The 16,312-nt window shown below is 40.1% G+C and overlaps 1 protein-coding gene and 1 long non-coding RNA gene across 2 annotated transcripts in view; both read left to right on the top strand.

The window, feature by feature from the left end:
* Positions 1-605: 605 nt before the first annotated feature.
* LOC116699216 (uncharacterized) lies at positions 606-3,421 on the top strand. The gene is made up of 3 exons (XR_004334402.1): positions 606-883; positions 2,282-2,408; positions 3,189-3,421. It is a non-coding gene; the product is annotated as an uncharacterized LOC116699216 (long non-coding RNA).
* Positions 3,422-4,449: 1,028 nt separating this feature from the next.
* Positions 4,450-16,312, top strand: part of gpc5a (glypican 5a) — a 125,172-nt gene continuing 113,309 nt past the window's right edge. The window contains exons 1-2 of the mRNA XM_032527777.1: positions 4,450-4,870; positions 7,992-8,151. Coding sequence (XP_032383668.1) covers positions 4,720-4,870; positions 7,992-8,151 — 311 coding nt within the window. The 5' untranslated portion in view covers positions 4,450-4,719. The remainder of the gene's footprint in view (positions 4,871-7,991; positions 8,152-16,312) is intronic.

Raw genomic sequence — 16,312 nt, 5'->3', positions numbered from 1 at the left:
GCAAACTCAAAATATACCCAAGAATAGCATATAACTGATCAGTTGGTTTGTAATTGTATCTTTAAAGGTGGGCTAAAAAACAATTCACAACAATATGCTAAACTTGTTTGATTTCAAAATGAGAATACAAATTCTTTGTATGGGGACCGACAAAAACTGTAGGCTAACAAATTTATATGAGCTACAGGTCGATGCATGTGAAAACAACACACTGTGGGCTGATTTTAATGCATCGTGGATCAGCAACAGGTTATTAGTTGTTTTATTTTTTATTAAACAAACTTAATAGCACCATAATAATAAAATGTGGTCAATAACGTACACATTAGTTTGAATGCTTATTTTGATTATATAAAAAAAAAACTGGGTTTAATATTATATAAGTTCATAATGAAAAACTTTAATGTAGCCTATATAAAACTGCATGACTAAGCAGGCTGATTTCCGATATGCATGTATATTTATTTTTATACTAAAGGATGTTGAAACTTGCAGAGATCACTGTCTGTATCCATCTCCTTCCTTCGGAGAGGTGGATGCTGTTTGGTTGAAGATGTGGTCGGAAGTACCGTAGTTTATGTATGCTAATAGGGAGAGTTGGGGGTTGTAGCTAGATATTTACGTTCAGTGGGAGCCGCCCTTCATTCACCCACATGGTTACCAACTGGTCGCCTTCGCGCCACTTTCCTAACCCCGCAATCATTTTATCCAGCGTATCTGCGCTATAGATTAGCTCACGGTCGGTTCGGATTTCACTTTATGTTTCGCTTTTGTCCGCCGGTAGAAAAGTTTTCGGAATAGTTACGTATTTATTTCTCTCTTTTGTCGGTGAGAGACTACACGGCAGCCCAAGCAAGTGAGCGAAGATGGTGGATTTCGGCTGGTGAGTGTCTACGGAGCGCATGTTTATAGGCAAGGAAGTCGGGTTTTGGGTTCTGTTTTTGTCTCCGTTTTGAGAATGAAATCTCTAACGATGTGTTTTAATGTGTCTGAATATCATGCTGGTGGGTATATTCCAACATTAAAACATAAATGATATGCTGGCGATGAAAACAGTGTAACGTGAGGCGCATGGCAGCCCCCTCTGCTCCACCATTGAGGGAATCATGAGGGAGATTTGAAAAGCTGTCCGTAGCTTTCTTCGCTGCGCTTTAGCAACTCGTGGGAAACAAATCCGGTCTCCTGATAACAACATCCGAGTTATTATAAACACGCTAGTCAGATATTCGAAAAGTAAGTTTGTAAATGTGGTTAATTTGTTGCTCAGTCTCGAGTGCAGTGGTGTGTGAGTTAAAGTGCCCCCAGAACAAAGCAGCAGCACATGGGGCACTTTTAGGCCGCGCGTTTTAGCTTAGCCTAGCCTAGCGGTGTACACTCAACATAACTGTATTGTTGGGTAAGCACGAACATATTGTTAAGGCTGGTACAACGTTAAGATAAAGATGGTAGATAAATGCAGCCAATCCACCGGGACAGATACGTGTATTTTCAAACGTGAGCTCGTTTGTTGTTGGCTAAAGGCTAACGTTATTAATCAGTGTCGTCAAAGTCTAAATTTTATTAGACTGTAAACCACATTGGAAAACAAGTCAACAGTTTACTGTAAATGCCAAAACTGCTCCTGTGCCATCTCCAAGTGGTATCGTTGTCTATAACGTAGTAACTAACTGTATTATTAACACGGTTTGCCATGTTTTCACCAAGCTAACACCAGCTTGCAGCTAGCTACGCTACCTGCCCAACCAGCGCACAGCTGCTGGTTGTTGCTAGCATCTGTTCCTACATGGACGGTAGTCGTGTTTTCTAGGAGGTCCGAAACGGCAAGCCACTATGTTTTCTTTAAATAAACACTTAGTTGCAAAACAATACAACGTTGGCGTTTAGCTTGATTTGTTTAAAGTCGTTTATGCTAAGGTTGGCGCACTTCGAGGCGCCATGTTAAAGACTATGGGGGAGGGGTGAACAACACCGTTCTCTGCGCAGGCGCTCCTGTGTCGCAGGGAACGCGGGCCGCAGGCTGTGCTTCTCATTCATGTTTTCAGTGACCTCGTGCTGCTGCGATAAATCATAACATCTTGTATCACAACTAACGAACTCGTGTTTTTAATCGACTAACCAGTGATAGAGATTAACATTTATAATGGAGGGAAACGTTTTTAGATACGATTTTAATAGCAAGAAATTGGTCATACATGCGCACATGTCAATCTGCGAAAGTAACTTGTTGCAATGCCAAAAAGTCGTATTTATTTACCTAATCATGTGTCGTTTTTGTTTTCAGATCCAACATAAAGTGCAGTACCCCACAGAAAATTGATACCTGGAGCAGTGTGACCATCGTTCGCATGGTGCTGGAGGCCAGCGGTGCTGTAATCGGTCCGTGTATTGTCAAAGTGCTTACAGTGCAGGTAGTTCTATGTAATATCTACTGCAGTGGAGGCACTTACAGCAATACCCTGACACTGATGTCCACGTTCTTTGATGTTAAATGTCATTTTGAAGTACTGTCTTTGTGCTAAGGTGCATCTAGTGCAGATAGTGAAATAGACTAGCACCTACTGCCCTAAGTGCTCCTTCTGGCATAAGGGGCTGTGATATGCGCCACCAGACCATTTTTAATTTCTAATTGGGCCCTAAATATCTTGCAGTTCTCTGCTAGTTTTGCATAGTTGCACTACAAGAATAGATGAGTTGTGCAAATCTATGCAAAACTGATGGTGGCCTGCTTGCTCTCCACCTGTTTAGATTTTTGGTTTTGGGGGTGTCACATCAAACACAATCTGTTTGCATAGTACACATGTAACACTAATTAAAAACACAGGAGTATTCCATATTGAGTGTCTCAGTTTCAGCAGTACTAAAGTGCTTATAGTGCAGGTAGTGTTTTTCTCATCTACTGCAATGTGAGCACTTGAAGTACTTCTAACTAACTGCATCTTTCTGAAGCTCAGGTGTTTATAATTATGAAAGATCTGTTAATCATCACTTGGTCAGTTTTGCTGGTTTGCATTCAGCTTTAACTGATATTTGCTGTGCAAATCCATGCAAAACTGACTAGGTTAATGAACTATGTTCTGCCAAATTGGATTACTTTCCACCAAGATGTCTTTTTACTGCATGGTGGGTATTTGCACGTACTTGGATGTGTATGATGATTTGGAGACTTAGAGATGTCCCTTCCTGTGCAGGTGGGGATCAGTAGCAATGCTGTGTACATGGAGGTATTGCACTTGTCCCGGCCTGTATAGGAGCGAGGAGATGGAGCTGACCTTGATCCTGACCTAGTGTTTATCAGAAAACTACATGTCCTGTAATGTTTTGGTCTGCATGAAATGCAAATGATTGATGGCGTTTAAAAAAAAAAAATGTTATTGGTTAATTGTAATGTTGCTTGATCTATATAAATTGTTTACACTTTTTACTTTCTCTGAATGTTTTATTATGCAACTGTACTGCATGGAGCACCAGACAGACATTTAAGATCGCAGCCTTGAGTGACTGCAGTTTGATCCCAGTAGTCCTCCACATTCAATAGTAGTACTTGTTATACTAAAGAGAGTGATAGTCAGGCATCCATTTAGCGTATTCAAAGTCCAAACAAAGGTTGTGGCTGGGTTAGCTCTCTTGGTGGAGCAGGCGCACGTGTAAGGAGGTGTGCTCCCAGCTGCAGGTTTGGCTCTGACCCCCCCCCCCCCCCCCCCCCCCCCCCCTTCCCTTTTCACGTCTTCAACTGTCCTGTGGAAATAAAGGCCTAAAATGCCCCCCCTCCAGGATATGCTCATAAAAATTATGAATTGACCATGAAAGCACGTGAAGTACTCAATCTGTATTTTGGTTAAGTTTGGCCTTTATGCATTGTTTTTTGGTTGTTAGGTGCAGAAATGTATAAAAACTAACCAATTTCTTTATAGTTTTACATACTTTTTAATGCAGGAATTGTTTTAATTGATTTACTGAGGGGAAACATTAAATTCACATTATTTAGTACCAACAACACTTAAATTCATAAATTTCGTTTCTAGTTTAACGAAAATTGACATTGATGCGCCCTAACAGGCTTGCAGTTGTGATGTGAACTAACAATTAAAAAAAATTAGATAAACAAAATGAGTCAGGTGTCATTAAAGTTCTCAATTTTTTTTACTTGTCCAGCTGAGTTTTGAATAAAGGACATTAAAATTGCTAAATTATTTAAGCCTTTTGTGAACCATATCATGAATAAATCACAAAACTAACCACGAACATTTTAATTTAAATGAAACCGGATCAAATAAACTGAAGGGAGTTTGTTTTTTAAGCTCAACTTCATCTCTAGAGGTTAAAAAGCTAATTCACATTAAATTGGCATTAAAAAGTAAATAAAGTGTTAAATGAGAGTTGGGGCGGGTCCACTAGATGGCGCTGTCAGGCCGCAGCTCAGCTGGACACCCGGCCGCCGAGTGCAGGTAACGTTACGGTACCGCCTCTGCTGTCGGTCCGGCGAACTTGGACAACATGCCGCTTTCAAACAGACTCGTCACACCGCTGCAACTTTCTCTTCGCATGTCTGGACTGAAATGATTAACTGGAGCGTTTCATCGACTCAAACACAAACGCCGCATGGTCGACGCTCAACCCTGAAACCTGAGATGTGGACGGGACTCACCTGAGCGGACTAAAGGTTTAGAAGAAACCTTAACTTACAAACAAGCTTCTTTTTTTGTGTGGAGTTGTATTAAAATGGGTGTGCTGTGGACGAACTACGTTTTCTTCATGGCGTGTTGCTCTGGACTAGCGTTTGGAAACCCCGACAGATGCGACGAAGTGCGGAAAGTTTTCCAACTCAGACAAATTGGACCAAATCAATTATTGCCGTTAAGCCCCAGACCAGGTATGTTGGAGTTAAGCTTGAGCAGCTGTGTGTGTATATTGTGTGCAGAATTGTTTTCCCCTGCACTTACATTTCTCATAAACAAGCCACTAATACAAATCGTTATTATAATTATTTATTTTGATAATTTGCGCATTTTCTTGATATACATCTTCATAGCAACCAAAGCGTCAACACGCCATTGCCAACCACTGATTGAAAGAAATATCCCTGGGAAGTTATTCAAGACCATATTACCTTCCTGTGGAGCTCACTCACTGCAGCGTTTAACCTCTCATTTTCTGGCTTCTTGAAGTAGGCTACTCTACGCTTGAATTACATTATTTTATTTTTTTAACAAAACACATTTCTAAAACACATTTTAGAGGCGCGGCTCAGTCATGTTCAATAATATAGACAGTGGACCAGTAGAGCCGTAGTTGGTTTAAAGTGCATCTTTATGTGAATCAATATATATCAAGATATTTAGAAGAAATACTGTGTATGTGTCATACATTACTGCAAGAACAACACTCACATGAGTTCTTTTAAATTCTTTAGACATACATTTACTCTAGTTTATGTTCAGCAGTGTGTCAGGTTGATAATAAATGTTGAAATATTTCAAATACTCTAAATGTTTAGTTACAGGAACATGTTTGGAGATAGATTTTCCCACCTTGTTTTGCACTACGAAACTGCCTTTAAAAGGTATCACTTATCGTTTACGTACACTGTATTATATGGTCTAATAGAAAATATGAAACTAGGAACTAAAGCTGTTGAGATTACTTGTTGGTCCTGGCTGACAAAGAAACCCCACTATGCTCCTTTTGGCTGTCTAAAGCAGATAAGTGGCTTGCCCGGATAAACAGGAATTATTTTGTGTAAAGTTAGGTTAATTGGGCTTCACTTAACTTTTCTGAACACCACCCATAAAGTAATTCCACATGATACTTCTCTACAAGATTTAGGGGAGAATTATGGGCTGTGGATATATCATGTGGGCATTGACTGGATGGCTTGCATGCTGCTCTCTCTTGGAAAAGTAAATCTTATAATGGTGTTGACTACCATCTTGCCACAAACTGCTCCCTACAAACTTCACCACTCCTTTCCTGTGCTGCTGTGATGAAACTGATTGCACTGACAGAAAACCCTGAAATGCCCCTTACACCTCTAAATAACCCTTATAAATACCATTACCACTCCTACCCTTAAAATGAGCCCGTGTGAATCTAAATCTCTGTGCTGTTTCTTAACTAAGTAGTACTTTCTCTGAGATCAATTGTGTGTGCAGTGGGTGCCTCTGTAGTAGTGATGATAAGCTCCTGATCTCTACTAACCCTGTAAAAACACTTGCTACTGTTTATAGCTGCACCTCTGTTGACCTTTCTGGCAGCCTCACACACGTTCTCCAAGTCCAAATGCATCTCGACATTGGAAAGATGTAAATCGTGTTTTTGATGGATTTAGGTAAATTAACTTAAATACATCAGATGGTGTAATGGGAGATAGCTAGAGGTGTAGTCAATCCTACAGCATGCTTTTATTTTTTTTAGAAGATAACAATAATTGGGCATGGGGGCTTGTGAAAAATAACTTCCAGAAATTCCAGGAATCTGAGAGAGAGCTGTTTTCTAAAGTGCCAAATAGCCTTAAGTTTAGGTCAGAACACAGCAAGTGAGAAGTCTATCACCTTGGCCAAAATAAGCTGCTCTTTTTTTTTCGAAATAGTTCCGGGAAGCATTTAGGTTAAAAAAAAAAAAAGCAAGACCTGGGGCTCTTTCAAGATGTCTTATCTGGGAGAGTTTAAATTCCTCCACGTGTGCCATCGCCCGCTCTGTTCTCTCTTCTTGAACCTCGCAGGGAGCTGATAGCAACAGCTCTGACAACAGCTCAGCACACTCTGTGCCTAGGCATGTCAGAGAGGCTTTTGCTGAGTTTTGGGTCCCTCTTAAGATGTTTTGGTTGTCCCCTATGCGTGCAGATTGCTTACATTTGTCCGTAGTGGAAAACGCTTATGCGATAACGCTTTGACTCATATCTCCTCTCAGGATCTACGTGTTATGGGTTTCTTGGTCCACTAAAGCATATTTTAACTTGCTAGAAATACATAACCATTGGGTTGTACTACTTTACAGACTTCATATGTACTACCATTATGGTTTTAAAATGATTTATATAAACAGAATCAACTGCAGATGTTTCACACACACACGATTAGTTTGTTGACCACATAAGACCTTGTTCCTTAGTTTATTTGTGTGTCTCTAGGATGTCAATCTCAGTCTGTTGGTCTTTTAATTGAAATATATCAATGTGGATTGGTCAACATTCATGGTCCCCAGACTGACGAGGACCGTGATCTCCTGACTTTTCCTCTAGCACCACAGGTTGACCTTTGTGGTTCTGAGTGGAATATCCCCATTGAATAGATTGCATGGCTTTTGACTCATAGTCTTGTTCTCTGGCGTTAGAATGCAGCTAAACGAAGCTGCTTGTTACTTTTCGACAGTTGTATCATACAGATAATACAGAAGATGGTTAGACGCACTCACTTACTCATACTCCCCTTCGGGTGGTTTAAGGTGTCTAATCCACCTGACTTGCATGTCTGTGGAATGTGTAAAGGAAAGTGGGGCACCCAATAGACTGCATGCAAATCCTCTGCCTCAGTTTATGATTCTCAACTACTGTATCAGCATTACATTCAAGTCACAGAGGTAAACATTCCTTTCTCTGAAAAATAAATACAGGTTGTTTTTACACCATGTAACTGTTCTGAAAAATAATATTCTGTTTGCTGTACAGTTAAACATATTTTTAACCCATATGCCAAGTTTATCATCAGTTATTTCAGTTTTCTACTCTGTAAAGCGGCTTTGAGCTTGGGAAAAGCGCTATACAAATTCAATTTATTATTATTATTATTATTATTATTATTATTATTATTATATGTGACTGTTGATGTTACTTTATATTATTGTATTTTCCAAGAATATCATGCATTCCATATTTTCTTGTGAGCAAATACACGTCATTTATGACTAAGTGGATTAGGATTGCAAAACTATTGTAATCCTAGCCCCTTATCTGCAATCTTTTTAAGATAATAATATTTATTCTCAATGACTCTTAGGTTCAGACCTTCAGGTGTGCATGTCCAAGAACCTGACATGCTGTACTAAGAAGATGGAGGAGAAGTACCAGGTGGCGGCCCGGAGAGACATCCAGAACCTTGTCCAGACGTCCAGCTCCAGCCTGAAGTTCCTCATCTCGCGCAACGTTGCTGCTTTTCAGGTAAGAGTTAACGTGTTGTGTGTGTGTGTGTGTGTGTGTGTGTGTGTGTGTGTGTGTGTGTGTGTGTGTGTGTGTGTGTGTGTGTGTGTGTGTGTGTGTGTGTGTGTGTGTGTGTGTGTGTGTGTGTGTGTGTGTGTGTGTGTGTGTGTTGTGTGTGGTGTGTGTGTGGTGTGTGTTTTGTTGTGTGTGTGTGTGTGTGTGTGTGTGTTGGTGTGTGTGTTCATAAACACGTGTTGAGATGAGAGCGCAAATGTTTAGATGGGTAATTGTAGCTGTTTGTGTGTGTTTCCAAGTTGGAGTACACATTCAGGAGTTTGGGTTTGTGTGGGTGTTGTAAAAACAGTGGATGAGTCAGTGCATGCAGTGAGGCTCCACTTCAGAGCAAACAGAGGAGGGTCTGTCCTCCTTCCAGATCTACCCCTACACTCTGATCTCGAGATTAGATAGGTTGACTGTTCCTGTAGGAGACTGTAAGGGTGAATGTCTGTCAGGGATATGTTCTGGCGCTTTTACTAATAGCTTCTCTTCCTGTGCAAGGTGTCCTGCTTTACTGTGTCCTAAAAAGAGGAATCAAATCGTCACGTTTAGAGTTCTGGAAAGCAGTTATCCCATGATAGACACGTTGTAAACTGGCTGCCTGCCACCCATCCCCACATTTGTTTTCAACCTCTTTCTCTCATTCATTGTTTTCCATTCGTCTCCATTCTTTCATTCAGCAGTGACTGACAGTTAACTTACAGGCATCAACTCGCCTCTGTCTGTGTGCTCCCCCAGCCCAGCGTAGGATGTTTCACCCACTCGAGCTGATGGATATTATATGAAAGCTAAAATGAGTGGGCAACAAATACAGAGCTTATGACTTGAATGTACAGTCTCAGACATATCATTAAGCCAATTCTCTTTAACGATGTCTCTCACTTTAAAGACGTGCTGTTAACCTCCTCCTAAACTCAAATGATTTATAGGAGAGCCTCAGCATGATCACAGTGTTCTAGTTGAGGTTTGCAGGGGCCAAGCCCTGTTTGTGTTGTCAGATGTTTGACGTGTCTAAAATACTCAGGATTTTTGAAGTTCATGAATCATGTCACCTTTTTAAAATACTGTTAACTTAAAACAAAGTTGCAAACTTTCATGAAAGTTGTTGGACAAGGCTGGCCTTCTTAAAAGACAATTCCGGCGCAAAATAAATCTAGGGGTTAATAAGTTTTAGCCCAAACTCCTAATTAGCTTATAACGCTGGTTGTTGAGGCACGCAAAAGTAAAGAGAAATCGCTATTTTTATAACACTAACAAGGCTCAAAATAGCACCACACTTCCACAGTAGCATAATGAGGGTCCCTACATGTGAACCAAAGCATTGAGAACTTTGTAAGGTACAAACAGTTTATTAAAAAGATAGTTTATAAAGACAGCACTGTTCACTCCATGTACCGTAGGTTTGCGCTAAAACTGGTCACATTCGATTAGCATGAAAAACAGATCCCAGAGAATGGTCGACTTGGTACCACTAGGTTCATTTTGCGCTGGAATTGCCCTTTAAGTATTAAACTAAGAAAAACATATAGTATCTCAATAGAAGAAATAAAAAAAAAAAAAGTTGTTTACCTAACCTCTGGGTAGAACACCCCTGTCATGGGCTATTTTCCATTCAGCCTAAACACTCCCAAGAAACTCCAGGACACAGCTGCTTCAGTTCCATGACGTTTACTGGGAAGTTTTTAAAAACTGCAATACAATACAATGAGCAGTCTATATTATAAATCAAACCCAAATGCACAGTATCAGTGTAAATGGCACCACTTAGCTTACATAGCAGTGTAGCCTAAATGATTAACACAATCAAGCTATTAAAAACAACGAGTAGCAAGAAACATAAAGCTAACTTAGCCTAGCACAAACAAATTTAGCTTCTTAACCATCTCAATAATCTTACAAAATTAGCAATGAGAAATATCCTAATGTTACACGATGATAGCCATAACGTGAGCTACAAGTTATGGGAGCCTTTTATACATCGTCGTGTTTCTTTAGAAATAAACACTGGACAAATGGAGTCTTTAAACACTTCAGATGTAAAGTTATTCGCCCTCAAAATGAATGGCAGTCAATGGAATGCTAACGGCGGGTGAAGGCTTGGTAACATCAAAATGGCTCCATAGGAGCTACGCTTAGAGGAGAGGCTTTCCCCCTTGTGATTACGGCATGGCAATTTTTCTTCCTGTTTCCCAACATACACTGGTACTATGTTACTATGGTTACAAAGATAAACAAACAAACCAGTCTAAACTGCTGAAACAAAGTAGAAAACACATTTTCAAGCGGCATGACAACCCCATAACGTACATACACTTTAACAGCGCTTGGCAAACGGTGGCGAGTTGTTTCAATTGTTGGTTTAAAGTGTATACATCTCATCTCATCTAAAATGCATGTTTGTTTCATATCTCAATACCATCACTTTTACTAGCGTTTTTACCTGTTGGGCCAAAGACTAAAGAAAATGGCCACTTGTTTCTCCTACACAACAACAACAACAACAACAATTGGTGCAGATGTGTGTATTTAGTTTATCAAAGACAAAGGAACACATAAAATAAGCAAAGCAGAAATGTCAGATAATGTTGAACCACTGTCTTATTATATATTAACACACCCAAAACATGAAGTTTTTAGTTTTTTACTTTAAACAAGAATAATGAGTATAATTGGGGACTGTTTCCAGCAGGGGAGTATTATTCATTTAGTGTTCCAGTGAGTATTTACAGCAGCCGGACAATGTATGTTGGATTGACTCAAATGAAGAACATGTCAACGGTGTGGACCATTTATTTTATTTGAGTTTTTTGACAACAATGAAGGACACAGAAGAGTAAGCTACACAGACAGTACTACTCTAGTAACAGTCTAAGAGCTGGCTGGTTTGTTCGCACAGGATAAGTCAAAACTGCAGAAGCTGGAAGCCCTTTCAAAGTACTCACAAAATGAGCAGCACTCTCATGGTTTCATCTGTGGAATGGCAGCCAGTGTGCTCTCCTGCCAAACCAAACAGAGTTCCCTGTCAACATCGTCTCTCATCAGTCAACAAACATTGGCGGCTGCTACATCCAGGCTGCGTAATACAAGTGGCAACAGACGTTTAGCAATTTAAGTCTCATATGAGAGTCTCTGCAGCACAGCGACTGCTCTCAATGTTGCGTTTATTAAGTCATTATGTAGTGTTCCTAAGGCGTTTTTTTTTTGTGATTTATTTAACCTCAGTCCAAACAAGGGCTGCAACCTATTTATTTTATTATTGATAAATCTGATGATTATTTTCTTGATTAATTGAATAGTTAGACCATGTTTACATTCAGATTTCCTGTTTAGGCCTGAAACTGAAAAAAGAGCTATGTTGATTGACTGATTGTTCACAGGTACCCTGCGGAGTCATGTTTACATCCAGTTTCTCTCTAACACACATTGTGTGTATCCATGGGGGTCTAAAAATGTTGAATGGGTTTCCTTCCTCCATACAAATTTGCAAAACTGTGTTTTAATATTTGCAAACAGTCTTCTTCATTAATGACTTTAGCCACTTTTGCACAGAGAGTCCGTAATACTGCCGTAAGGCAAAATGCTTCCCCAGTGTGTGATTTTTAGACAGCTTGTTGGAATTTGGGAAGCAAAAGAGGCATGACATGTAACATAACAGCATTGGGGTGTGTGTGTGTGTAGTCCCGCCGCACCGGCTCTCCTATTTACACAGACATGGATTCAGCTCTGTTACTATGCTGACGGATCAGCGGTGGAACAACTCTGTCCTACCAATTTCTGTCCGTAAATTTTTATACAATGGCAAGGCAGAATAACATTTCCGCCTTGAACAGGCTGTGTAAAAGGAGCATTTACGTAGCTGGTAAGAAGTGGTTCATATTTATCATAACTTTTATCAAATTACACATGAAAGAAATGTGTGCTACAAACTTAAAGGCAGGATCTGTAACTATTTTCAATATACACTTTTTTATTAATTGTTTGAAATGCTCTTTACACCCAGACAACAATAATTAACTTAAGGGCTCCAAAAAAATCATCTGTAGCTCCTGTAATCCTGTAAAAACTCCCACCAACCACTGCCTCACGATCCGCTTGAAAGGACCAATGAAAGGCCTCCTTGCCTATTTGCCCCGCTGCGTGTAGTCTATCACTCCTGTGTACGAGCCTTGGCTCAACGCACGTCGTTACGGCGTTGCTAACAGTAGTCATGTTGTAAAGATACGGTATGATCATTTTAGGTGTTTGCTTACTGGTGAATGAGACATGAAGTAAAGTTGCGGTCCTTTCTCCGCTCTGCTCTGTAGCAGCGGTGCTCGTGCACGTCTGTGTGTGGGTCAGAGATGCTACTATGAAATCTTGCTATCTTTTCAACATCACCAATTCTGCCTTAAAGGAATACTTTACCCTCAAAATCATAATTTGTAAATCAATGACTCACCCTGTGTTACCTTTTAACTATTACTCCCTAAATTCTCTGTGCAAAAAAAACTATTTTTTTTTTTTTTTATCAATTCAAGGTAACACAGGGTGAGTAATTGATATACAAATTATCATTTTGAGGATGAAGTATTCCTTAACTATTCTTTCCCGCCTATTCAATATTGTTTGTCTTGCTGTTAAGGAAAATCTGTGCTGATGAAAGCCGATGCTTGTTCAAATGTTGATGCAGACTCTTTGACTCACAGTCTACAATATCTGTTTACACACACACACACACACACACACACACACACACACACACACACACACACACCAAAGATAAAGAGCCACCCACGTGGCATTGTTCTATTTGGCCGTAGAGGTTTTAAGAGCCTTTGTCACATAGAGAAAACTCACTGTGGCACCATATATATGGGAAGCACGGAGGGACAGAAATGTCTGGCAGGCTCTTAGATCTTAACAGAGTGGGGGGAAAAAGGAGCTGTTTTGCTGTTCATGTGCAGAAATAAAAGAAACACAAGTCAAGCATTTAATCCGTCTTTCCTATCCAGGGAGTGTTCAATGATGCTGAATTAATATGAGTGAATTGTTTGTTATTTTATCTTGTGTGACTGTGTTTTGTTTTGGGTCTTTTCAGATTATAATGGAAGTGAAAACGGGCCAACAACTTTACAGGTGGTTTTGAAATTGTAATATAATTTTACGTTGACTGGCTGCCCTCAGAAGTATTACTGTTCTGCTTCATCATAAACACTTTTGTGGAGTACAGGAAGAAATATATCTCTCTTAGGAGGTGGGTGGTTTGGGGCTCTGCAGAAAAACAAGTCCTTTACTTTTAGTCTCCGAATGATTGGCCGCCTGCGCTGTAATTTGAGAGACAACAGAGAACAAGCAGAGTGTATAATGCATTGCAACCACAGACAGGAAGAAAGACGAGTTAAAAGGGGGCAGGCTAATGTGGTCATTTGTTTTGTGCAAAGCCTTCAATTAGGCATCTTTATATGATGCAGCTGAAGGGAGAGGGGGGTTGGGGGGGGGGTGAGGAAATTAAAGGAATGTAGCTGGATAACAGTCTGAAACACTCAGGAGACACTGAGAAATAACACAGACCAATAAAATGCTATTTAAAATGTTTGTTTTCCTGGGGGACTTGATGTTTTTCTGCTTGTAATAGTTATAAAAAATCTTCAAGGGCATATGTAGAAAAAGCGCTCAATGCTTTAACATAGTGAGTAACACAAATAAAGTCAAAACAAGTGCTTGAGATGTTAATTATGTGTAGAGCTTCAAAGCACAGTAATGGCTCATTAGATTTTATTTATTTTTTCCTTTTAGAGAAATGTGCCTTAACATTTGAATATCTCGTCCTTAAATGAACCTGACCGCTGCTGTTAAAGTCATTTCATAGCAAAAGTAGGGGGTAACTGGGGGGGGGGGGGGGAATAGAAAGAATAAAGACGGCATACCTTCAAACAGAAGGCCTTTGAGCTTTCCAGCACATCACTTTTTTTCTTCCGTCTTGCTCATGGTCTGTCAGTACGTCTCTCAGGACTGCATGTGTTCATTCACCGGTTGTGAGGTTCCTGCACGTCGCCCACACAATGCACAAATATTCGGCCTGCTGAGCAGGTCTTTAGGGGAGATCTTTTTTTCCGCCCTGTGCAGGTTTCTCTTACATCCATGGCAACCAACCTGTGTAATCGCAGCGTCCCGTGGGGCAGGAGTCAATAAAACTTAGGAATGGAACCCACTATGAATCAGCTGTTGAGGTGCCCGAGAGACTGTCTGGGGAGAAGCCTTCAAACCCTAACAGAACGGTCTGAGATCACTAGATCAAAGGAATGCCCTCCTTTGGGACAAGCTTTGATTGAAGGAACTATCAAAGTCGGGTGTTAAATGCAAAAAATACTCCAACTTCTATAAATAATACAGTCAGTGTCTTATGTGAGATAAGATGGAAAGGATTTTGTTATAACTTGGTCCCTGATAGTGTGACAGTCATCACGCTCCAATTAAATCCTGTGACTTTCAAACATTACATTAAGGATTTTCCAGTTATATATTAACTATTAGTTTTGAACATTTTGGCTCGTGACCCCTTAAAGGAATAGTTTGTTATTTTGAGAAATACTTTTATCCACTTGGTTGTGGAGAGTTAGATTAGAATAGCGAACCGGTTCTCATATCTGTGCATTAAATATGAAGTTTCAGCCAGTTAGCTTAGCATAATGACTGGAAACGGGGTAACTGCTTGCCTGGCTTTGTCAAAAGGTACTCATATCCACCACACCTACCCGCACCGATAAAGCTCAAAAGGAATAAGCATTCTTTCCAAAATGTGCAAACTTTTTCTTTTAAAAGAATAGTTTGACTTGTTGGGAAATGAGAGGATTAAAATTAATACCACAATTACATCTGTCAAATATTGTGCTAGAGCCTGCAGTTAATAAGCCTATCTTAACATAAAAACTAAAAGCAGATAACCTGGCTATAATCCTAAAATCAACACATCAAATGCTCACTAATCAACACGCTACATCTGGTTTGTTTAAACTAGTAATGCAGTGCATGTTCAAAACGCTTGGTCTGTGGTATTCTGCTTGTAGCTTTCTCCAGAACAATTTTTCCCCCAAATGAATTTACAGACGGCCCCAAATGCAATTCACTGTGTACTACTGACTTAATGTGAACTTCTACTTCAGAGGAAAACATTGTACGACATTTACTTGACAGAGAAGTTTAACTGGTTACATTGCAGATTCAGACCTTACTCACAAAATATCACATTTAAAACAGGAGGCATTAGAATGCTCCACCTTGACCATATGTTAAGTCAATTTATGCTACATTGTGCTACTGCCTCTGTTTCACTCTTGACTTGAAGTTAATATGAAAATACAGACTATCAGATTATATTGAACATTTCAGTTAATCTAGTCTTGCCAAACCAATAATTATGTCATTTAGGCAAACTGATTTCATGTAAGATTTTATCTTATATAGCCTATATCATCATTATCCGATTAAAAAAAACTCCACCGTTCAAAGGACTTCAGCAGTTTAGATAACAGACACTCAACTGTCCTATGGTGTTCACAAACATGTGAACTAAGCACAGACACTTGACTGTTGAGAGGCCTGTACTACAAAGCAAGATTTGGCATTAACGAGATAACTTCAGGTTCAACCCCGGGTTTTCTGTATCACGATGGTGGATCACTTGTTATCAGGGTCAGTCGCCGTGGTAACTTTTGCTGAACACCTAACCTGGCCGGGATCAGGTTATGTGGGAGATTAGAGATCAACCCGTGTAAAAAGCACTGCCTACTGACCAATCAAATACTCGATTGATAACGGCGTCACCGAGATGGCTCATGTGCAGTGCCAGGTAAGTGGATTGGCTCACGCTGGTTGACACTACGGAGCCTCCGTGTTTTACCAACAGTAGTTTGCACGCATTAGCTCAGGGGGCTAACTTGGCTTGTGTACTTCTCAAGTTTCCTTCCTTTGAGACTGTTAACATCCGTACAGCAGAGTGCTGCATGTGACGTCTTTTGCGCATGCGTCTGTAAAACAGCCTGCACGTGTGGCGCTTGCGGCGCATAGCCCCCATGAGGTAAAGGCCGTTTTATGGTTGTGCGTAGATGTATGGCTGTTGTTTTGTATAACCTGTGTGTTACATGC

Source organism: Etheostoma spectabile, chromosome 1 (genome assembly GCF_008692095.1).
Source record: "Etheostoma spectabile isolate EspeVRDwgs_2016 chromosome 1, UIUC_Espe_1.0, whole genome shotgun sequence".
Taxonomy (NCBI): Eukaryota; Metazoa; Chordata; class Actinopteri; order Perciformes; family Percidae; genus Etheostoma; species Etheostoma spectabile.
Note: the sequence above shows the minus strand (reverse complement) of the source record. Positions and strands in the feature narration are given on the sequence as shown.